Source organism: Myxine glutinosa, chromosome 2 (assembly GCF_964187855.1).
Source record: "Myxine glutinosa chromosome 2, kmMyxGlut1.1, whole genome shotgun sequence".
Classification (NCBI taxonomy): Eukaryota; Metazoa; Chordata; class Myxini; order Myxiniformes; family Myxinidae; genus Myxine; species Myxine glutinosa.
The window spans coordinates 90,722,073-90,745,494 of record NC_136262.1 but is presented as its reverse complement, the minus strand read 5'-3'; the positions used below and the strand labels follow the sequence as shown (position 1 = coordinate 90,745,494).

At 41.4% G+C, this 23,422-nt stretch overlaps 3 protein-coding genes across 5 annotated transcripts in view; 2 read left to right on the top strand and 1 right to left on the bottom strand.

Moving 5' to 3' along the window:
- Positions 1-971, top strand: part of KHK (ketohexokinase) — a 31,748-nt gene extending 30,777 nt beyond the window's left edge. Inside the window, exon 8 of the mRNA XM_068107777.2 lies at positions 559-971. Coding sequence (XP_067963878.1) covers positions 559-659 — 101 coding nt within the window. The 3' untranslated portion in view covers positions 660-971. The remainder of the gene's footprint in view (positions 1-558) is intronic.
- Positions 930-6,787, bottom strand: LOC137421582 (guanine nucleotide-binding protein G(I)/G(S)/G(O) subunit gamma-10). 3 transcript variants are annotated; one of them, XR_010983369.2, is made up of 4 exons: positions 6,538-6,787; positions 2,132-2,297; positions 1,948-1,980; positions 1,701-1,839 (listed from the first exon to the last, which is right to left on the bottom strand). XR_010983369.2 is itself a non-coding variant. In XM_068107781.2 (3 exons), exons 1-2 carry the CDS (start codon positions 6,619-6,621, stop codon positions 2,172-2,174), a joined length of 210 nt encoding a protein of 69 aa, XP_067963882.1. In that variant the 5' UTR covers positions 6,622-6,787; the 3' UTR covers positions 1,706-1,839; positions 2,132-2,171. The 3 variants fall into 3 exon arrangements, 2 of the variants coding, with proteins under 2 accessions (XP_067963880.1, XP_067963882.1); XM_068107781.2 differs by lacking the exon at positions 1,948-1,980 and having other exon boundaries at positions 1,706-1,839; XM_068107779.2 differs by having other exon boundaries at positions 930-2,297.
- Positions 6,788-7,134: 347 nt separating this feature from the next.
- CLPP (caseinolytic mitochondrial matrix peptidase proteolytic subunit) lies at positions 7,135-23,015 on the top strand. The gene is made up of 7 exons (XM_068107778.2): positions 7,135-7,367; positions 10,720-10,833; positions 11,134-11,205; positions 14,048-14,144; positions 14,926-15,113; positions 15,237-15,342; positions 22,158-23,015. The coding sequence occupies exons 1-7, from the start codon at positions 7,335-7,337 to the stop codon at positions 22,319-22,321; spliced, it is 774 nt and encodes a 257-aa protein (XP_067963879.1). The 5' UTR covers positions 7,135-7,334; the 3' UTR covers positions 22,322-23,015.
- The last annotated feature ends 407 nt before the right edge of the window (positions 23,016-23,422 follow it).

Below are 23,422 nucleotides of genomic sequence, written 5' to 3'. Positions count from 1 at the left end.
ATATCGAGATCAAGGACAATCCTTAGTACAATTCAGTACTTTTTTTTTTTTTTTTGCACTTCTACAGTTCTGGGCCAATTACAAAGCTTGCTACATGGAATCAGCATGACCCCAATTAATGTATAGGGATGTTTTTATCTTTGCCCACAGACATGGTGGGGAGAGGGATGGGTGCAGAACGGAAATTCTCCAAGTGTATGCCAAGTTCCCATCCTTTACAGTAGTGTTCCTGTCTCCATTTTCCAGTGCAGCGTTTTGTATCAGTAGGAATTTTTTTTTTTTTTTTTTTTTTTCCTCATGCATGAGGTCCTTGTTTTTTTTCTTTTGGACCCAAGTTGTCAGTTGCCCACTGAGGTATGTGCTAGAAGAATGTGTTGCATGCTTTGACCAAGATCACCCCTAGGGTGGGCACTCTGCTAGTAATACCATCAGACTCCCAAATCGAGTGCTCAACCTTTACAAACTGGTTCTCATAATTAGTTATCCAAGGTCCTAGGATGTGTAGATCTTCAAGTTAATTGTCATCTTCCCTATGAATTCACACCCATCTATTGCCAGGTGCAAGCCTGCAGGAAGCAATCACATTCGGATGCAAATTGGCTGGACGAAAATGTGGCATGGAGGGCTACGACGGACTTACACAATCATCTCAGAACTAAACAAAACTGCCCAAGACCTCCAAGGACATGGAACAAAGGCAGTTTGCAACATCATCTCCATTTCAAGATTAGCTAAATGATCAAGAAAATACAAATATTCATGATTTAAAAAAAAAAATTTTTGGAAGTTAAGATTTTGCCTTCCCAATGTATGAAGTGTACTGCATTTTACCAAGATGACTATCTCATCATCCTCGGAGCCATGGCACCATGCCCCAGCTATTGCAAATATCCAACTGTCGATTGTTCACCAACAATATTACAAATGTACAACATTGTAAATAAGAATTTAATAAAAACATGCTAATTATACAGGAACCACATTTAAATGAATTAGATAGTTACATCAAAGTAATTTGAGCCAAGAATGTGTTCATTCGAATTGTGGGAAGAAAAAGCAAAACAATGCTTAAATAGAGAATATATATATATATATATATAGGGAGGGAGGCACTTGTATGGCTAATCCAGCAACACAGTGGAACCATACCCATATCATGCTTAATGACTTGCATTCATTAGGACATTTTTTTTAGCAAAATATGCACAATTGTTGCAGACACTGTCCATTGCATCATTGCGATGCAGCACTTGCACACAAAGTACCATTGAAAAAAAAAACCAAAAATCATGTCATTTAGATATCACATTCAATGACTTGGTTATATAAATGGTAGCACCATCCTAAAACAGGAAGTGGTAATAAAATAGTGAGTGGTGAAAATGCTAGGTCTAGTTTTATTCCAACCACAAAGCAAGACTAATTTGTACACATCGAACCATCCTTATCAAGCACAAACTAATCCATAGGTAAGAATCCACCTCATACATGCTAGCGTTACATACACAATCACGACCAAGCTATTTGTGTAAACTCCAAGTAAACCGATACTGGACTTGCAGTACACAGCAGTCACTGTCCGACAAAATAGCTACATCGGTTTTCAATTTTTGTAATAGCGAAAAAACACCTTGTATCTAATTACTGATAATAATAGAGAAAGCAGGAAATGTGCCTGTAGAATTTGAAGGCAGTAATTTTTGCCCTCGAAATAACATCACTTTCACATATACATCCCACACTCCTCGGCATCACACTCGCTGCCTCAGCCTCAACCCCCAAATCCAATGTAGGTGTCAAACAGTCGGCAGAATATTGTGCCAGACGTGAAGTCAAGACCTGGGGAGGTTGAACATTATCATAAGGAAAAAAAATTAAATTAAAAAACAACTTTATACAGACAGCAATGCTCACAAGGACGAAAGCAAAGACGTAGCAGCAGCATACCGGTGAGAATAATTTCTGCTGGGGCTGAAAGAGCTGGACAACAAAGGGGATGGGAAGCACACAGGAAATTGGTCTTAAAATTCATATAAACACAAAGTGTTGAGGTTTGAACATGGGAGAAAACTGGAGCAAGGAAAGGTAGAATTGGTTAACGGTTGCCACAGAAAACGGCCAATTATTATACATTGTGGGACGTGCGAGCAGAAGAGGGGTAGAGGGAAGCGTTAGAAAAGGATGCAGGAGCGAGGTTCACGAAACGGATTTCCTCCTGCTGGAACACCAGTGAGCAGAGGGTCCTTGCACGCATTTTGCATGCAGAATTGCTGCAGATCCAGCGCTGCTTGAGAAACCTGGGTAGGCAGACAAATGGCAACTTCTCAATGATAGACTCAAACAATCTCACTTCACATGAAGTTCTTTTAAAAAAAGAATGGTCTGCACAACTTCCAATAGGATAAATTGATAGAAATTGGCGGAGAGATCATACGTCTCACTGGCAGCGTAATTTTGGCACTTCAACAGATGAAACATTTTGGAAATTAAGACTAAAACAACTTTATAAACATACTGCATTACTGTCAGCCAGAGTAATACTGAAAGGTTTTCTCTAGTCTTGCTCTTTCCAAAACATCTGCTCTCTTCAGATATCTATCATCTTGCATCCACATTATTATACATTACCTGCCCACTCCGGGCAGCTCTCTGCACCATCAAACCCTCCAAACATTCAGACCCATTTGCATCCGCCGGAATACCACAATCACTGATCACCGTTCTACCTAGGTAGAATGAATGAATGATCGTTTTAAGGCCATTTTCCCCTCTAGAGCGGGGGTTAGCCTTGCGGGCCCCATGACAATCATGGTTCCCTGTTTGAGGCAATGTTTTTATGGCCGGATGCCCTTCCGATGCCAATCCTTAGTCGCCTCTTACGATGCGCAGGGATACGGTGTACCTATTCTAAACTGGGGTACACACCGGGATCATTCATCCCAGCAAGCTGGTACTCAATTTGCCGACCTCGGAAGGATGACAGGCTGAGTCAACCCCCCTGGTGTTAATTCAGCGATCGACCAGGATTTGAACCCAGGATCCTAGGATCCCAAGTCGGCACCCTAACCGCTAAGTCAACACCAGGCTAGGTGTTCTACTGTTTGTGTTCTACCTAGGTAGGCCTACACAAATCTATTTCCCCATCTTATCTGATGTTCAATTTCTCTCTCTGCTGTCCGATCCACATTATCGAATTCTAAGTCCGTGCTGCTAAAATGACTTTGCATCTCCTGCTAGACACCGCCATTTTTTGTCAATCTCGCTGTTAATCCACCCTCAAAACAGACAGCAAACCTACAGTCCCCTCTGGTGAAACCGGTAAGGGACTAATAAAATACAAGTTTTAAAAGCTGTTAAAAAAAAAAACATTTATTCAGAAGTTTCCTACTCTTGATGCAGTCTTTTACACCAACTTATTTCACATGTTAAACGTGTTATTCGTGCCGTTTGTGTCCTTTATGACATCCCCAACTAGAACAATGCGACTGTCGCCAACATGCCTCCGCATAGTCCTTCAACTGGTAGATGCCATCGTTCAGTTCTAAAAAATAAACAAGTTTGATTTAAATCCCTTCAGCTGTTCTCACGTATCACATTTTCACCAGCCATGACAGGTTTCACATCGATCGGTGAAGCAGTTTGAGAAGGGATTTTTTCTAAATATCGGCTTTCAAGCTAATATGGCTGCCAAACCACATGACATTTAAAAATGTACACTCTACATATGTATGGGTAGGAGATCACGTTTGTGAAGTTTCGTGTTGATCGGATAAGGTTCGTTTTTCTATCCAAGATGGCTGCCAGACCACGTGACCCACATCATCATTTTCAAACAATATGCAACAGTGCTATTGGACGATATTTGTAAAATCTAGCATCGATAGGGTGAGCGGTTTCAGAGATATAATTATTTAATATTTTCCTTCAATCCAAAACGGCTGCCAAACAATGTGACCTATGCAGTCATAAATTTAATATATCAATAAAAATGGGTCATAGATCATGTGCATGCAATTTCAGATTTTTAGGATAAGGAATTTGATTAAAACATTTTTGGCTGGTACACCACTTCACCTGTGATATCATTATCATGCTTTTGTTCCCCATTGGGAGTACTTGACAATGTGGCAAGTTTCAAATTTTTCCATTCAGCGGTTTAGGATAATTATTTATTTGCTTTTAATCCAAGATGGCTGCCATACCACGTGATCTATGACATCACATTTATTATAAAAACATTCTGCATGGGTGTCACTCCTACCCTGAAAGTTGTCTCAATCGGACATATGGTTGCTGAGAAAAACGAGGTTTAGTCTGTATGGACGGACGGACAACCTGAAAACATGTCTCCGGCGACTTCGTCGGCCGAGGCATAAAAATTTTAAAACCCCTAATAAAAAATAAAAAGTTTCGTGTTTAGAATGATTTTCAACTTTGTTTGACTGCCGGACAGACCGACGGATACAATTATTGCTACTGCTCGGTGAGTGCTCATGCACACACTCAGAACAAGATTCCATACAATTTGCCAAACTCAGAGCCAAAGTGTTAAACTGCAGGTTTGTGTTCCAACTCATGGTCTACAGTGTACAAAATATCAAATTACATTGAAAACACATTTGTCAGACAAAGTGAACCAATCTCTTAACCCCACTTTGCGCTACGTGCATAGACAGGGTAATTATCCTACGTCTGGCAACAATGGTTGGCGGATTGCAAGTAATATTCCACCGTTAACTATGTCCTTACGACTTACTAGTTGTTTACTAGTTGCATTACTACTTACTAGTTGTTTTCGGTTGGCACGACGGTCAGACGAAGCCATTGACCACTCCAATTTAAGGAATGATTGGCCCTCGAGTAATTGTTGCCACGGACCCACCCCCGTCAGGCTGATTGACAGGTGTCATCCTGCCCGTCCCTTAGCCCTTCATTCCCTTCCATACAGGTATGCCGTTTCGCTTACTTTTCGTGGAATCCTTTCAGGTTGTGAAAATTTGAGTCGTCACAGACCTTCACACTAAAATGCAGCAGATTCACATTTAAACCAAGTCCTGAGTTTAAACCAATTTTGATTTTCGCTGTGGCTGAAAAGGATAGGAATAAAAACTACGACCAAATCGAGTCCGTTTTGTAGCTCAGCGATGCTGTCACAATCCTCCAGACTACTGCTCGGTAGTTTATTGGTTTCTAAGTTTGTATCTTCATAGATTTCCTTTGATTTGTGTTGTATTAAATATATGGAGTGTGTCTGCCATCCCTACAGAAGTCTAGTAACTTCGTGATGTGAACACAATCTCACCGGTCTCACTAAAATCCGAAATGGACTCAAAATCCGAAATGGAGCGAAATGGACCTTCAAAATCATCCGAAATGGATTAGGGTTAGGGTTGTTAGGGTTAGGAGTACTTAATTAACATTACATTTTATTCATTCCTCACCTGTTTTTGATCAGTATTTTAACATTTAATTTTACTACTGAATCACCATCCATTTCGGATGTTATTGAGGTTGGTTTAATATGTTGTGTATGAAATGAAAAGTGTAGGCAATGGGGAAGTTATTGGTTATTTTGAGGTCCATTTCGCTCCATTTCGGATTTTAGTGAGACCCCAATCTCACCGAGCACCACCATCTGTAAACCTACACAATCTCACCGAGCACCACCATCTGTAAACCTACACAATCTCACCGAGCACCACCATCTGTAAACCTACACAATCTCACCGAGCACCACCATCTGTAAACCTACACAATCTCACCGAGCACCACCATCTGTAAACCTACACAATCTCACCGAGCACCACCATCTGTAAACCTACACAATCTCACCGAGCACCACCATCTGTAAACCTACACAATCTCACCGAGCACCACCATCTGTAAACCTACACAATCTCACCGAGCACCACCATCTGTAAACCTACACAATCTCACCGAGCACCACCATCTGTAAACCTACACAATCTCACCGAGCACCACCATCTGTAAACCTACACAATCTCACCGAGCACCACCATCTGTAAACCTACACAATCTCACCGAGCACCATCTGTACACAATCTCACCCATTATCTAGTCTAATCACTATCCCTCCACCCGACCAATTCCATCAATAAAGCCTCACTCATGAAGGATTTTGCTGCAAGTGGAGGATTCATTGGGTTTTCCAAACCCTCCCCTTGCTTCAAACGTGACAAACTTGCAACAAAGGCTGCCTGTGCTCCAGTGCAATGAAAGCACAAACATGAAATACACGAATACATGTCAAGGCCATGAAGAAACAATGATGGCAACAATGGCATCAGCACCACACCTCACAATGATCCCAACAATGGCATCAGCACCACACCTCCCAATGATCCCAACAATGGCATCAGCACCACACCTCCCAATGATCCCAACAATGGCATCAGCACCACACCTCACAATGATCCCAACAATGGCATCAGCACCACACCTCCCAATGATCCCAACAATAGCATCAGCACCACACCTCCCAATGATCCCAACAATGGCATCAGCACCACACCTCACCTTGATCCGCTCCACATTCGCCTCCAGTCGCAGCTGTTCCACCAACATGCGCATCGCCGTCGTGTTGATTGCGTTGTTGGACATTTTCAATATCTAGTCACGACCCCGCAGACCTAGTTGATATAAAGACGTTCTGTGGAGCCGTGGACCATTAAAATAAAGCAAACCAATCCTCGCTCCTTCACGAACAGCCACACCTACTCCTTTTTCTAGGTTCTAGCTAATAAGCACGACACGACGCCCTTACGTCATCCGTTAGCGTCACGTGATATTGCACTTCCAAAAATGATGTTTGGAGGAATGATGTCATTAATTTAGAATGTGCTGATTGTTTTTGTGTAATTACTACCGGTAAGGGTTACAGCGCGAAGTCTGACGATTTAATTATAGAGCCCACATGTTTCATATTTTTCACCACAATGAGGTGTTTTAACATAATATTAACATAAAAAGACATAACGCTCATCTTCGTCATGGGCTGGAAGAGTCCGTTGTCGATTCTGTCCTGAAGAAGAAGAAGATGGGGATTAAGCTTTATATGATGAATATATCAGTTTGGAAGGTGTTCCGCCTTCTCTTTTTTTCTTCATCCGGTTCGTGTTTAAACCGGAATAAAATCAGAATACATATTGTTATGCTTGCCATATTATATGTTCGATAAAAGGATCTTGAAACGAGAGAAACTCACTGAAAATATTGCATTTTTACGTTTAACAGAATCGCATGTTTCATCATAAGCCAAGGCCGAAACTAGTCGAGGTATCAGGCAATAAGTGGTTGTTTTTTTTTGGACAAAAATGTTATCTTCGGCTATGAGACGAGGCTTGCAGGTACGGTATCATTTTTGTATTTCTGTGATATGAATTCTATCTTGTTATTTTCACCTTGCGGACAGGACCCATTTTCGCGTTAACGGTTAACTTTAAGTCGGCTATCTTGGCTATAATTTATATCGTCAATTATACTTATAGTCGACTATATCGTTATAAAGTCGGTCAGGAGTGCGCGGTGGTCACATAAATGTTGGCGAAGACCTGCCAATCCAACGGTTGGGAAAAATTTTATTGAGGTAAATTCTTACCACACATGCATGATGCACAGGTGCCCCATCCTACTGGACATCTCATGGCGTGGTCCACGTCGTTCAAGTTCAGGTAATTTTCCAACTTTTCCAAATATGATTGCTGGACTGCTGGTTGACCGACGCATCAAAAAAGTTAGGACCATTGAGGTGGTGGGCAGATAACGCCGCCCAAACCATAAGGCATAACATGTGCTGGATGGTCTTCTACTTCTTCAACATAATGTGGATTACCTTCACTCCAAAAGTAAACGTTGTGTGGAGATGAACTGTGGTAAAACACACATCACTAAACATGACCTTTGATCTTTTATGAATTGCATCAAAATGCTCAGTCTGTCACAAGATGTCAACCTGTTTTCATGATCTGCATCTGACGATTTACAAATCACAATTGGTTTCTATGGCTTCATGTGAAGGTCTTCTTTCATTTTGTGACGTAACGATGAATACGAAACGCCCAACTCTGCAGAACGTTTCCGTAATGATTTTTTCGGAGATCTGAGAACGGATGTTTTAATGTTCTGAATTCCCAAATCACGAATTTTTGATCGTCCGCGGCACTTGCTGTCGAGTACACTTCCAGTCTGAAATGCCTTTTTTTCCCCCAAAGATGAAGATTTCATGTTGCTGGCTTTCTAAAACGCTCCTCAAAGTCTTCTTGCACCTGTTTCATCGTCTTGTTTGTGTTTCTCCTCTCGTGGTACCACACCACTGCTACCAGCCTCTCTTCCACTGTAAATGGATATCTTGGTGTATGCCATCTGAAAAAAAAAAACAGTATAAATACATGATATAAACAAATCTTGTATAAGACATGAAAACCGTGTCCTGGGATTTATGACTCACCCTGTAGATAGCAATGTACAAAGGGAGATAAGCAGCTGTTTAGTTGGAACGGTCATTGTGGCCATGTTCTCCAAACAGGACAGCATGGTGCATATTGCATACCATTTCAAGGTTTGATGAGCGAGTACTTGAAGGAATCATTAAAATGTAAACTCGACACCCAACAACAAGTTGAAACTGATTACCTCGTGGTTATTTGCATGTTTTAGTCGTGTGTGTGTGTGTGTGTGTGTGTGTGTGTGTGTGTGTGTGTGTGTGTGTGTGTGTGTGTGTGTGTGTGTGTGTGTGTGTGTGTGTGTGTGTGCGTGCGTGCGCGTGTTTGCTTTGATTGAATGTTCGGAACAGCAACTGCATTTTTAACGTGCCAGATACGTCACCAGTATTCGGTCTCATGGCTTTATGGGTACATTTTGCCTCAACAGTGTTCCTCACATACCAGTTGTCATCTTGACGCAGATGCCATGATCTTTCCTGGGAAAACCACATTCCCAAGCTGGCCTCCAAAGCGAGTCACCGACTGTGCATCCTCCATCGTGCAAAGTCCTTTCTGGGCACTTCTGAGCTCCTCGCCACATACAAAGCTTTCATCCGCAGCTCAATGGAATACTGCTCTCCCCTCTGGGCTGGTGCTCCTGCCTCACCTAGCTCGGCTTCACGCGGTTGAAACCAAAGCATTTAAAATCATTGGAATCTCCCGCGATGAAGCCGATTCTGAGAGCCTTTCTCTCTCCCACCGCAGGCAGGTTGGTGGTCTTTCTGTCTACCAACTCCTCTCTGGCTTTGCTCCCCCAGCTCTGTCTGTGCTGTGTCTCCCAAATATTCCTACAGGTCGCACAAGATCTGCCAGCAACCCTCTTATGGTTAAACTGCCAAAATCAAGACTCTCTGCTCACCTTCACTCCTTCATTCCTCTTTTCTCCCGCCTCTGGAACAAACTCCCACACTCCATTCAATCCCTCTCCTCCCTCCAAGTCTTTAAAACAGATGTTAACCACCATCTATTATCTTCCCCCATCCAAAACCGTGATCTTTTCTACCCCCGTTAAAACACCCCAAATCCGCCTTTTCAATCCCCAACTTCTTTCCTGAAATTCCGAGTTGTGTTCATTTGCTTTATACCGTGTACCCCTTCGTCCTCCCCAGCCTCACCCTTCCACAGATCTACCAACGTCCTTGTTCTCTACTGTTGAGCTTGTGTTCTTCCCTCTCCTTCCCCCCCTTGTCTCCCGCTCCCTTCATTTTATGTTTTATGTGTCTGTGCATGTTGTCATGTTCAATGTGCTAGCTCTTACATGAACGTCGATTCTGTATACCAAAAAAAAAAGATGACCGAGCGATGTGCCCAGGTTTCAGTAATTGTTTGATCTTTTCCACATTTTTGTGCTATAATGTATTGTACACATTTGTTGGAAATCATGCAACAATAATTTAATGCCAAGCATTACTGCCTTGGCTCATTTCCGAGACGGCGGTTATGTTTTCACCCCTGTCTATTTGTCTGTCTGTGAGCAGGATATCTCAAAAGGTTATGGACGGATTCGGACGAAACATGATGGGCAGGTTGGGTGTGTGACAAGGACGAATTTATTTAATGTTGGTGAAGATCCGGACACTCCAAGTTTTTTACTTATTAAGTGATTCTTCACCATTGGATTATGGGGCCAAAAACCATATATAACATGGTAAATCAAAAAGTTGTGGACGGATTCGGCCGAAACTTGGTCGATAAGTTGGTAGGTGACAAGAACAAACCAATTACATATTGGTAAAGGTCCGGAATCATATCCGGCCTATCAGTGGGATACAAAACATAAACTATTCAAACTGGCGTGGGTATGAGCTCTACTGAGTGCATTTCTTCTTAAATCTGTACAACAGGTGAGATGAGTAAGGCCTGCTGGCCATATGATAGAAGAATCACCTGTGTTTTATTTCACTATATTCATTATAGCACAAGCTACTTCTGCAAAAGCCTATTTTGCACTTGTTGAAAAGAGCACTTGTTGCAGAGCACTTTGTTGAAAAGAGCACTTGTTGCAGAGCACTTTGTTGAAAAGAGCACTTTGCACTTGTTGCAGAGCACTTTGTTGAAAAGAGCACTTTGCACTTGTTGCACCTATTTTGCACTTTTTTCAAAAAGAAAAAAGAAAAAAAAAGAAAATTTGAATGAAAAGAATTGTTTGTGGCAAACGATATAATTGATAATGAAGATTGTCATAATGATTTAAACCTGTTCTCTATCTTTTTGCCAGTTTGTGAGGTACAGAAAACAGTGTCGGTTATCACTGGACTGCCATGGAGGGCAGCCTTTGTCTACCTCATCCCACCTTTCTGTGCCCCTCGTCCCCATCGTTATTGAACAAACGGTGAGTTATTGAACAAACATTTTACAATAAAAATCGGCTTTGTGATAACTTTTGTGATTCATCTAAGGTAACAAACATTTTACAATAAAAATCGGCTTTTAATACCAGTTTCTTTATTTTGGAAAATAAAAACTCGATTATTAAAAGCCAAAAAAATAATCTTGCATCTTGAGTAATTTGTGATGATGATTGCCATTAAATTGAGAGGTTACCTTAGATGAATTACGTTGTTGAAGCATATCCATTGTGAGTATGGTCAGCTTGTGCTTTGATTATCCTCGGATGTTCTGTGTGTTACAGGGACGCGGAGAACGAGCTTATGACATCTATTCCAGGTTACTTCGTGAACGCATCATCTGTGTTATGGGCCCGGTGAGGAGCATGTGAGCCTAAACTCAAGTCGTGGTCTGCTCTGGAGGATGCCTCTCGAGTCTTTATGTTCCCAAGAAACGTTAAATTTCGTTTTTGTTGCAGGAAATGCAGTTAAGATTTTGATAATTGTGATGGCATAGGGCAACACAAATGTATTGGTTATTTTGAACTTTTATACATCAGGACTACGCATAAACCCAACTGGATCATTAACGACTTTCAGGGTGAGACCATTTTCCCACCTCATTTAGTTTGGTCTGTACGTGATATGCCAGTGCATATGGAATATAACCGGTACTGAACATGCCTTTCACTCACCTGCTTTTTATTTAATCTGATTTGTGAGTTTGCTTCTCCAAGTGGAATTGGCTTTAAAAAGAACAGCTATTTTAAGGAGTTTGATGATGAATGATTGCTCCTAAAGGATGTGGCAGAAGTAGCACACTTACTTTTGGGCTGTTGAGTCTGGGTTTGATTCCCAACCTAACTATAAATTGTCATATTGGAGTTTCACAGGCAGGCATTGTATCAGAAAGTGCGCCGGTCTTTGGTTTGACATTAAGCTGGGTGTCCCGTCTGCTAGAATTAGCCAGTGGATGTTAAGGATCCCACTGTGTGATTTGCACAGATTAGATAAGTTATAGCCAGCACCCTGGGACAAATCCCAATTCCTATCCAAATCCGTTCCAGGCAAACATCTGCCTTGGCCAGCCAGTTCTTTAAAGACCCAAAATTTCCTCTTGCCGAACCTCACAAGAAAATGGAAATCATTGTGGCTGTTAAAGTAGAAATAGTAAATGATCTCAATTACTGGCTGCAGTCATAGGCCGTTGTGCGTCCATGTCCTCACCGAGCGTATTATGGAGAAAGAAAATTATTGTTGTTTATGTTATTATTATTATGAATGTGTCACAGCATATTTTGCACTTAAGCTGTACAGTAATACCCCGATTTACGTCTCCCCTTTTTTGCGTCGTTTCGCAAATACGTCCTCACGTTATTAATACCATTACCTGATTTGCATCGCATAAACTCCCACTTACATCATTTTAAAAACCATACCTTTTATTCTCGAACGTTTTCAGAACTTACAAGACTGATAATGATGCCAGATTACATCGCTAAAGTACCAAATCTGGATATCGCAAAATCACCGAAATAACTACTGTGCTTTGCGTGTCACACAAATAAATGTACTTTACTGTAGAGTGGCTAAGAGGCATGGCAAACGTGTTACCTTAGAAGTGAAATTTGGTGTTTTTCGTCGAATGGATGCTGGTGAACGTGCCGTTGATGTTGCCGGGTTATTAGGTTTTCCTCCGACTAAAATGCATACCATCTTTAAAAATGCTGACGTTCATTGAAGGATGAGGAAGAAGAAGAGGTACCACCAACTTCGACCGCTTCCAGAAGAGGTTTATTTTTAATTAAACATGTCTGGTAAAAAAAAAATTAATACGTATGTGTACTTGAATAGAACTGTCATTAATCAAAAGAGGGTAATACCATAGGTATCTAGAAAGTTCATAGAACAACTTACCCCACACTGTCTTGATAAATAAGGACATGAGTGGGGTCTATGAGCCGCAAATGTTATTGGTCTTGATGATGTAAAATGCCTTTATATTTTGTCCAAATGCTGCTCAACGGAAGGGTTTTTGAAAATGCCAAAAAGGCAATTTGTTCTGTGTTCAAGTATATAATTCATTTGAAATAAAATAAAGATTTTAAAGATTGTAGGAAAAATTGTAAGTTTACCGCCGTTGATGCAGCATCTTGTACAATGTACACCACCTTATTTAACATGTTGCATTAGTTCTTCATGCCTGTACTTTGTGTCCTTTATGACGTTCTTAAAAACAGCAAGTTTCCTGTTGGAATGATTTTCTATTTTGTTTGACTGCCAAATAAGTAGACAGAGCAAAAAATAAAAAAAATCGCTCCTCTTTATGCATGTGCGATCGGGCCCATTTCAGTGGCAAAGTACTGCTAAACTCCAGGCTCGTTTTCCAATTTGTGTTCCGATTCATGTTCAAACTAGGACGGCACTCGGTAGAGCGCAGACCTCCGCCAGGCTGAACGGTTTATGTTTTTTATCCCACTCATAGGCCGGATCTGGATTCGGACCTGAACCAAAATCTAATCGGCTTGTTCTTGTAACCTAAACAACTCGTCCACCAAGTTTATTCATAACTCGTTCATAACTTTTTTTAAATATCATATTATCTATCGCTTTTTGCCCAATCTCTCAATGGTGAAGAATCACTTAGAAATTAAATAATTCTCGTATCCGAATCCATATTCAGATCTTCACCAAAATCTAATCATTTCGTCCTTGTCGCATACACTTCATCTGTGCCAATTTTCGTCGGAATCCGTCCACAACTTTTTGAGATATCCTGTTCACAGATGGACAGACAAACCTACAGGGATGAAAACATAACCTCCATCCACTTGCGGTGGCGGAGGTAAATATAACATTAAATTGAAATTGAGCTGTTCCTCGATCATAAACTGACCTTTTAGACAGACAGACAGGCACAAGTGAATCAATTGCTTAATGCCACTTTTCACTTCGCGTGTGCGGGATAAAAAGCTAAATATAATACGTGAAGTGGTGACGTCAGGAATGCATCTCCAGCTTCTACCATCAATTGTTATGAGAATAATTGCTTTGATTTATGTCCTTGGTGATATTCATCGCACTTTTTTGGAATGCATCCCCAATGTAAACCGGTGTCTTGCTATACTGCATCTTTGTTGTTAAAAAAAAAAAAATTAACTGAAAATGTTTTAAGTTTAGATTATCTCGATTATAACTATGTAAATGTCTTTCCTGCAGATAGATGATCAAGTAGCATCACTCGTGGTGGCTCAACTCCTCTTCTTACAATCTGAAAGCAACCAAAAACCAATCCATATGTATATAAACAGTCCAGGTATGCTCACGAATGAATTGCAGACAATCGGTTTTCAAGCTTTTTATCCTCTTTCCTCTAACTTTTTAATCATTGTAACATTTTAAGGCTGGCAGCATGACCTAGCCAAACTCACACTCGACTATCTAGCCTGGGTTTGAATCTCGGCCCAGCTATAAACTGTCATCTCGGTGTTTCACAGGCAGAGTGAGCCATTAGCGTGTGCGCCGTGCCTCGGATGGATGTTAAACCGGGCATCTCTGCCAGCATTAGTTGGTGGAGGCTTCAGATCCCACGATGTCCTTTGCGAAGAGTAGGCGAGCTATTGCCTGCGCCATGGTCAAATGCCAAATTGCTGCCCTAACCTTAGTCGGTCGTCAGGCCTGGCCAGCCGGTTTGTGAAACACTTGGGTCAAGCTTCCCCTGCTACGAGAAGTAGGAATAACTGTGGCTGTTGAAGAAGACGAAGATTCTGATGAATCATACTCTGTTACAGAGCATCTGCGTTCCCAAAGCAGTTTCTTGGCGAGCATTGTTTGCGTGGTTTGCCATTGCCTTCCCAGAAATTTTATATACAAGAAGTCACATCCAATAAATATTTCAAATTGAACTGCATCTCTTGTAAACCAATTGTTATGTGGACAGCTTTAAGCAATCTTGGCGTCTTTAAAAATTAGAACTACCTTATCATGTACGTCAAACTGTGTTTGTACATCAAACTGCACAATTGATGAGAAATGTATTCACCTGTCCACGAAATTATTTTGTAGGAAAAGGCACAAACAAGTGTGTGACATTGCAGGTGGTGTGGTGACCTCAGGTCTGGCCATATATGACACCATGCAGTATGTACTGTGCCCCATATGCACATGGTGCGTGGGTCTCGCTGCCTCAATAGGCTCTTTGCTCCTCACCGCGGGAACACATGGGCGCCGACATGCCCTGCCTAATGCTCGCATTATGTTGCACCAGCCTTCCGGAGGGACCAGGGTAACAGTTGTTCTTATATTGTCTGCAAGCATGTTGTTTCACTCCTTGTTACATCTATCTACATCTCACTGTTTTTGTTTAGCACACTCATGATGTTCTTATTGTTTTGCCAAATCTGCACAGGGTCAGGCCACGGATATTGCTATCCAAGCCGAAGAGATTCTGACCCTGAAACGTCAGATTAATGCTCTTTACACCAAGCATACAAACCAGCCTTTGCACGTCATTGGTAAGTTCATTCGGTACGCAGTAATTGCATTCCGCATTGGCGTCTGTAATGAGGCCTACGATTTGTTTTGTGTATATATGCCCATAAAGTAGTAAATAAATGGCAAACTGAAAATGTACCATTTTCCACAGTCTTCTTGCACTGTGCACACTCACCACCTTTTTACCCTGTCATTGGAGTATTGGGCAGTTGTTTCCAAGTGTTTGTTAAAACCGTTGAGCATAGTTGCCACAAAGAGAATCTTTCCATTTTCCCCAAAGTCGCTTTGGTTCCCAGTTTACCTGTGAATATCCGGAATTTGCATGTGCATACTGTGCACTGCACATACATATTGCCATGCACGTGTACTGAATCACGTGACAGTGATACACGTGGTACTCAGCAAATTGCAATACAGCATGATTTGGCGAACCATCCCAGCTGTGAAAAACATTTTTATTGATGTCTAAACGTCGTAAATGTGATGCCGCACCTTTCCGAAAATGAACGTCGACGTGCTATTGACATGTTTGAGACAGGAATGCCACAAAATGTTGTGGCTAGTGTTTTGTTGTCATCGGAACACCATACAGTCACTCTGGAGACGTTATCGACAAACTGTGTACATCATACACCATCCATGATCTGGGCGACCACGTGACGTCACGTTGGCAGGAGAACCATATCCGGTTAGTGCACCATGGCAATCTGTTCCAGGCAGCAAATTTGACAGCTCGCCGCATCCCTGGCTTGTGAACAATCAGTGCCAGAACTGTCAGGTATCGGTTACGTGAGCAGAACATCTGGCCACGACGACCAGCAGTATGTCCAATTTTGTTGCCACGTCATCGACGTGTGTGTCTAGCTTGGTGTAGACTACCTCTGAGGTTCAGGAAACATGATTGGGCTTCGTACTGGGTGCTTAATCGCATGCACTCAATCTGGGTTTTAATGGCCGTGTATAATTCTAACAGCGATCAGAGACACAGGAATGCACTCAGACACCAAGTGTTTTTTATAATGTATTTGACAAAAGGGTTGGAATACAAACGAGATCCAATACAATGTTAAACCAAACTATTCAAATACGTGCCCCAGGCCAAACGGCAGATTCTTTAATTACCAAAGTCTTTAGGTCCTCACACATACCACATGAGCAAAGATGACAATAGATGATGAGACTGAAATACCCTGACACATCGAGTGTTACCTCTATGCCCTTCCCGGCTGGGAAACAGTTTGTGCGGCTGCCCGATTCCATCTCGAGAGGAGAAGGTGGGCATGGCCATGGGAGGTGGGGGGGGGGGGGGGTGGCTGGAGCTGCATCAGTTTGGGGAGGAATCCTGCTGTGGCCTGTGGCCTGAGCGCTGCTTCCTTCATCAGCTCAGGATGCTTCTCTCTCTGCTCTGATTGTGTCAGCCCTATTTATAGCTCCCCCCCTCCTCCCCCCCACACACTGTCCCACCTGCAGCCGTGACCTCACCAGCTCATTCCCCACTCAGCTGCTATTGGCACGGGGCAAAGTTTTGGATGGAGCATCATTGACCTTTCCCCCATATGGTGCTGGTGGTTGGGAGGGGCTAGGCGGGGGAAAAGGGAAGAGGCGATCTTGAGGGTGGAAGTCAGTGCCTCTCCCACCTAACCTTGTTTGTGCCTGATGGCCTATTGGACTCCATAAACGCACATTTAAAGGGGGAACCCATATGCAAAAAATAATAATTCTGAAAAACATTGAAAATCCTTAATCATGGTCTAATTTGAAGGGACAAAAATTTTGAACTTTCGCCAATCACAAAGTGATAAAAAGTGTCGATTTTTGATTGCCCTGGCATGTCGATTTTTTATTTCGCCAGTGACATCACACTATGATCTCACCTTGATCCAAATGGCTGCTGTACTTAGAGAACTGTGCATGTCGAGCTCGGATTCCGATGCTGATTCCACCCTCATTAGCAAATCTGACTGTTCTCAGTATGTTGAAACTGATCAATGGGATTTTGAAGAAACTATTGGAGAAAAAATTAGTGATGGAAACACTTTTAGAATTATGGAGCTATATCGTTTCGAGCCTTGTGCGAGCGATTCAGACAAAGATCGTGTTCATGATGGCAATGCTAGTCGTGAAGATGAAAACGGCAGTCGCATGTTCACGACAGGGATTGTGTATTGATTGATAAATCAGTTATAATACTCCAGAAGAAATACAACACGGCACAGTATGGACACGACACAGCACGGCACTGGGGACACCGCCAACCAAATTGGCGACGAATCCTTTGTCCCACCGTAGCAAGTTTACCCGGTATCCTGTATGTTCCAGGATCGTTCCGTTTCATACTTTCCCGGGATGCCATTTGTGTCTATGGACGTGCTGTGTTGTGTCCCCACCGCCTTGTACGTGCTGTGTCGTGTCTGTGTCGATGTTCCACTCCAGTGGGGAAGTCGAAAGGGGTGGTGGCAAGGTGAGTTTGATCGCCATCTGGCCAACACAGGTGTTTGATTCACCACTCAAATCACCCGTGTCCATATGCTGGTAGTTTGTTAGAGATGGTGTTAGTTTTGAGCAATGGCTTGTTTCTTCCACTTAATCGTGGGGGCATCCTCTGTAAATCATGGCAGATAACCACAAGATCCTTGCCACCTGTTTCATAACAGTGCTCTGTAAAATGTTCCGAACACAAAACCGAATGTTTTGTAGGCCCGATCCACACTCGGGTATTTCAGACAAACCTCATCCAATTTCTGGCAACCTTCAGATCTTTCGGCCATTGGTGTCACATGAAACCATCACGGTTTGTATTACTACAACCACCAAGAAGGCATCGACCACGCATATTTGTAGAAATTTGAAAATTATAATTTATTAATTTTCTTATTATAATAATAAAAAAATTATTTTTTATAATATAAAAAAATTTAATTAAAAAAATTAATAGAAAATAATAATAATAATAATATTATTAATTTCTAATAATTCTTAGTGCTTTGAGCTAAACCGTACTACGGTGTAACCCGTAGACAGTACGGATATGGCGATCGACTTCCTGGTGCGACGTCACGGCTAATTGTGAAGAAGATTTTAACTTTTCATCGCAAAATTACGCACTTTATAAATCGGAGAGGGACACATCATATCTATTTTGTAAGCTATCATGGGATAGATTAGCGTCGAGTTGATCTGTGCGTTTGGTGATCCCCTTTAAGACAGATTACAATGAAAGGCACAGCATGTTTTCATGCTCCGATAGAGTTTATTAATGTATGACTGGAATATTGTTCCAAATACAGTTAAGTCCTCGCTTAACGTCGTTCCGGTTAACATTGTTTTGTTAGAAAACATACTCGTTTAAAATCGTGCAACATTCCTTATAACGTAGCGTACAGTAAATAACTACAGCATGCTCGTCTGCATCAAACCGCCATAAACATATAAATGAGTAGCCAAACTTATGGTTTTCCTGGTTTTAATAAAGCTACAGGATACTGTAATAAGGCTTACTGTAACAAGTACAAAAAGTTTTAATTAAAACAAAAGCCGCGTCGATGTTACACAATACCTAGATGCAGCTGTGCCTATAACGTCGATGTTATAGGCACAGGACATTCCTATTGATTCGATTACTTGATGTTATTTTTGTGCAAAGTGAAAATATATCTGGGCAATTTCCCGTGTGTGGCGACGAATTTTTAATATATCTCGGCATTTTCCCGTCTGTTATTTCAGGCGGTGTATGACTGACCATGCCGCGATTTAAAAAATATATATCTCGGCAATTTCCCGTGTGTGGCGACACGTGAACGAAGCTATGCTCCTCTCTCCACATTATTGTGACGACGTATAAATTAAATATTTCATCGTGACGATTGTCATCAAATGGACGAATTTTTAATATATCTCGGCATTTTCCCGTCTGTTATTTCGGGCGGTGTATGACTGACCATGCTGCGATTTAAACAAAATATATATATATCTCGGCATTTTCCCATCTCTTATTTCGGGCGGTGTATGACTGACCATGCCGCGATTTTAAAAAAATATATCTCAATGGACTTGAAGTTACAGGCCTTTGAGAATTCATTTCGTTCTATAAAGGGCAACTTTCATCGGATTTTCTTCCCGTTTTTTTTCAACCGAGTCTAAAACTATGTTAGCGACTGTGAAAAATGAAATGATATATCGAATTTGATTTGAAATAAAACTGTGTGAGAGAGGAAGACACCACGGGCCTACAAAACAGGCCTCAAAGCTATGCGAGTTAATAAAATGGTGGATATTTGTTTATATGAAGCCTCTCCCAGAATGGGCGGAGCTATGGTTCCCAGAATGGGTGGAGCTTTGAGGTTTTGTCTTCTCTGCAAGAACAAGAACAAGAAGAAGAACAAGAAGAACAACAACAACAACAGCAGAGGGCACTCTATGACCAGCGTCTGCGACGCGGCTAAAAACACCGTGTATAAGCTGCACCCTAAATACCTGTGTATAGGCTGTACCGTAAATACCTGTGCATAAACTGTACCATCGATACCGGTGTATAAGCCCACCCAGAGTACGTACAGTATAAGCCTTATATACGTCTTATGCACCGGCACCCTTGGCTGAGATGCAGCCCCACACATGTATTGATCCACCACCAGCCTTCACTGTAGCTGTTGTACACAGACTGTTATAACCGCTTCCCAGTCCACCTTCGAACAAACCGCCATTGATTATTGCTTAACAGTTCACACTATAACTGATCTGTAAAGAGCACCTTCTTCCAGGTTTGATCATTTTACTGTTGCATCTTTGCTACATATTCCAGCCTTTTTGTTTGGTTGCCTCTCCTCAGAAAAGGTTTTTTGGCAGCTACACTTCCATTGAGACCACTTTGTGTTAACGTGTATCTTTCTGTTGTTGAAGAAGCATTAACACCTGTGCTTTCAGTTCGGTAATTCGCAAAATCTCTACTGGATAACGTACCCTGCGGTACTTACCATCACTTTCAGGGAGGTTTACTTCTTCGATCACGTCTATTTTCAACAATACAGTTTCAAATATCCTCCTCAGTCTAGCAACAGCTTCTGCTGAAGTCGGTGTGCAATCTGCCACATGGAAGAGCCAACACAAGCTAATACTTTGATTTATATATGCTTGTCATGTGATATTTCCTTCCCATTAGCCATATAGTATTCAACGGACTGCAATGATATATGACTGCCTATACTTTTATAGGTCTGGCAGGATGGCCCAGAGGTGTGTACACCTTGGTTTGAATGTTAGCCCAGTTATAAACTGTCATCCTGGTGCTTTACAGGCTGGGTCATTCATCAATGTGTGTGCCGTCCTTCAGATGGACATTATACTGGGCTTCTTGTCTGCCGTCATTAGTTAGTAGACTTTAAAGATCCCACAGTGTCCTTCGCGAAGAGTAGGCGAGCTATCGCCAGCACCATTAATTAATTCCTTCCCTAACTACAGCTGGGAAGGCAACGGCAAACCACCCAGCATAACGCTTGCCAAGAAACTGCTTCGGCAGTACTAAACCTGCCAGCCGTCTGGCGGAACAGAATATGAATACTGTTTACCTAACACGATGGACAAAAGGGCAGAGTAATCGGTTTTAGCTTGTTGAAATTCTCATTGTTGGCCTCAGGTGTTTGCTGAAGTTATTGATTGTGAGAGTAAGCACACGATCTTTGGTCCTTCTCTTCACTTCAATCCAGGAGCCATATTCTAAGGCCTCGACAAAAATAAATCGTGGCAGATTCAGTGTGTTTGAAGTTTTTCTACAAAACTCTAGCTCGGCTCATTTTATATTGACATGGGTCTGGCAGGAGGATGGGTGGTGGGAATGAGTGGTGCTTGGAATTCAAAAAATTACAAAGGTTAAACGTCAAGGGTACGGGATCCTTGATGTTTATTTAACCTTGAAGCATCTGATGACCTTTAACCTTTGAAGTTAGAAGCATCTGATGTTTTCTCTCTTCTACTTATCTCTTTTTCTCCCTCGCACTCTCTCATGTGACCTTTACTTGTGATCAAACGTAACAGTGGCTTGGCCTCATGCGAGTGGAGGCGTATCCGTCGACTCATCTGTGTCAAATTATATTTTCCTTTTTTTTTTAAGATACAATGCTCTCATGAACGGTGTTTTGTGCATATTTTATGGTTGTTATTATTATTATTATTATTCCATTTATTTTCACTGTAAATATGTTTCCTGAAAAACCCAGCTGCATTCACTATTCGAGCAGCAGATTTAACAATAATTGTCAACGCATAAGGTGAACGGCAGTGATAACTCGCGACCATAACTGTTTGCAACTGGAAAAGAACGTTTCCTTTGGCATTCTCATCAAATCCCATATACCTCTTGATACTGAAATCACATGTTCAAAACCCATATACCATATTGATTTGTCCATTACTTTCTAACATCCTTGTAATTAATGGTCAAGCAAAGTGCACTGATGTACCCTCATCCTGCATGAGGTATATATATATATATATATATAATGTTTAAGTTCCTTGAGCCGAGATCACTCTAAGAATACACAAAAAGCTAAACTCACTTTACGATTATGGCTGCAGGGTAGTCGTGTTGCCGTACCGCATGATATCCTTATGACCTTTATAATTTGCCTCCATCCGAAACATTGCTCATGTAATTGCCTTATTAGAGGCCGGTCGATTACATTTGCATTTAAAAAGAATATCATTATTAAACAAAAACTTTAATTTTTACTTTAGTTTTACTCATTTGCAGACAGAAGGGGAATGAATTTTTGGTCTATTGACTTTGTTGTTGTGAAAAAAATCGATGTCATTGAATTTTATGGCCTTTTTCTAACCCCAGAATCCACTATGGAGAGGGACCGTTATATGAGTCCAACTGAAGCACAGGAGTTTGGGCTCGTGGACCAGGTGTTGGTCCAGCCGCCTGCTGCCGGCTCGACCTCCGAGACTCGGTCGTCAACTCCGACCGAATCAGATCCATCAGAGAGGCCTGTTGTATCCTGAACATCTAATCTCGAATCGGCATATAAACCCATTAAATATCAACTCACAGGGTTTATATTGAAATGGCACGTAAAACGTGGATTGAAAACTTTGCAATCATCTTGAACCCCCGATGCACGGCACCCTCGGTCTCTTCTTGAACTCCAATAAACTTTTCAAATGCATTTGCGTGACACCGTTTCCAGTGACAACCATAAACAAAATGTTAATTGCCCCACACTGACACCATTATGAAGTTATGAAGACAACAAATTATTTATATTACTGGTATCTGCTGCTGACATAGATTGTTTTTTTGTTTTTTTCCATCTTAAGTTTTTTTTAAATCTGTGCACTAATGATGTCTTGTGATTTATTTTTCTTCTTTTTCATGAACACTGCTTCAACTCTTTGTTGGAGCTGGAGCTTCATTTTTGGGATTTTCCATAGCCCCTCAATTACAAAGTTAATTGTAGTTTAGACTTTAACGATGATGAAAAGTTGAGATGTGTTACATTATTGTCAACTATTAAACTCTATTGTACGATGTAGTAAAAAAAGAGTAAAAACAATTAGCTTACAAGAGAATAATCGTTTAAACTTGACATTTACCACTTTTTTTTTTAATGTGTACATACCAAAAATGTACTGTCATACCAAAAGTCATGGAACACGAAATTTTATTGGCAATCCAAAATAAACTTATTGGCTCGTGTGTGTGTGTGTGTGTGCATGTGTTAAACCCTTAAATATCGTGGTTTTGACCAATCACAGGCAACCTCTTTGTGTACCAATTTAGATATTGTGGGGCTTAATTTTGACCTGAGTTGTGAGCTGTCGTTTGTGTCCAGTCCAGTTTACATCCAGGACGGTTATCTTGCACCATTAGCCTTTTGTTATTTCTTGCGCAACATTAATAATGGCGCCCAAGCTTAAAGTGATGAACAAAAGTGTACCTAATACAAAAAGGCAGACAAAAGTGGTGATCTTGTGCAAAAAGCCTTCCTCAGGGGGTGGGGGGGGGGGGGGTTGGTTTACGGAGATGGATAACAATTGATAAAAGAAACACATAGACAGATTATAAAAGGGAATTATTTAAAAGATTAATACGAGAGGAATGAG

What these genes read in the sequence shown, in the direction of transcription:
- LOC137421582 (XM_068107779.2), bottom strand. Translation starts at nt 6,621, where the DNA reads ATGTCCAACAACGCAATCAACACGACGGCGATGCGCATGTTGGTGGAA. An exon ending in CGAATGTGGAGCGGATCAAG is followed by an intron (nt 2,298 to 6,537) that starts GTGAGGTGTGGT and finishes CTGCCTACCCAG; the next exon opens with GTTTCTCAAGCAGCGCTGGA.
- CLPP (XM_068107778.2), top strand. Translation starts at nt 7,335, where the DNA reads ATGTTATCTTCGGCTATGAGACGAGGCTTGCAG. An exon ending in CCATCGTTATTGAACAAACG is followed by an intron (nt 10,834 to 11,133) that starts GTGAGTTATTGA and finishes TGTGTGTTACAG; the next exon opens with GGACGCGGAGAACGAGCTTA. An exon ending in CCAGCCTTTGCACGTCATTG is followed by an intron (nt 15,343 to 22,157) that starts GTAAGTTCATTC and finishes TTCTAACCCCAG; the next exon opens with AATCCACTATGGAGAGGGAC.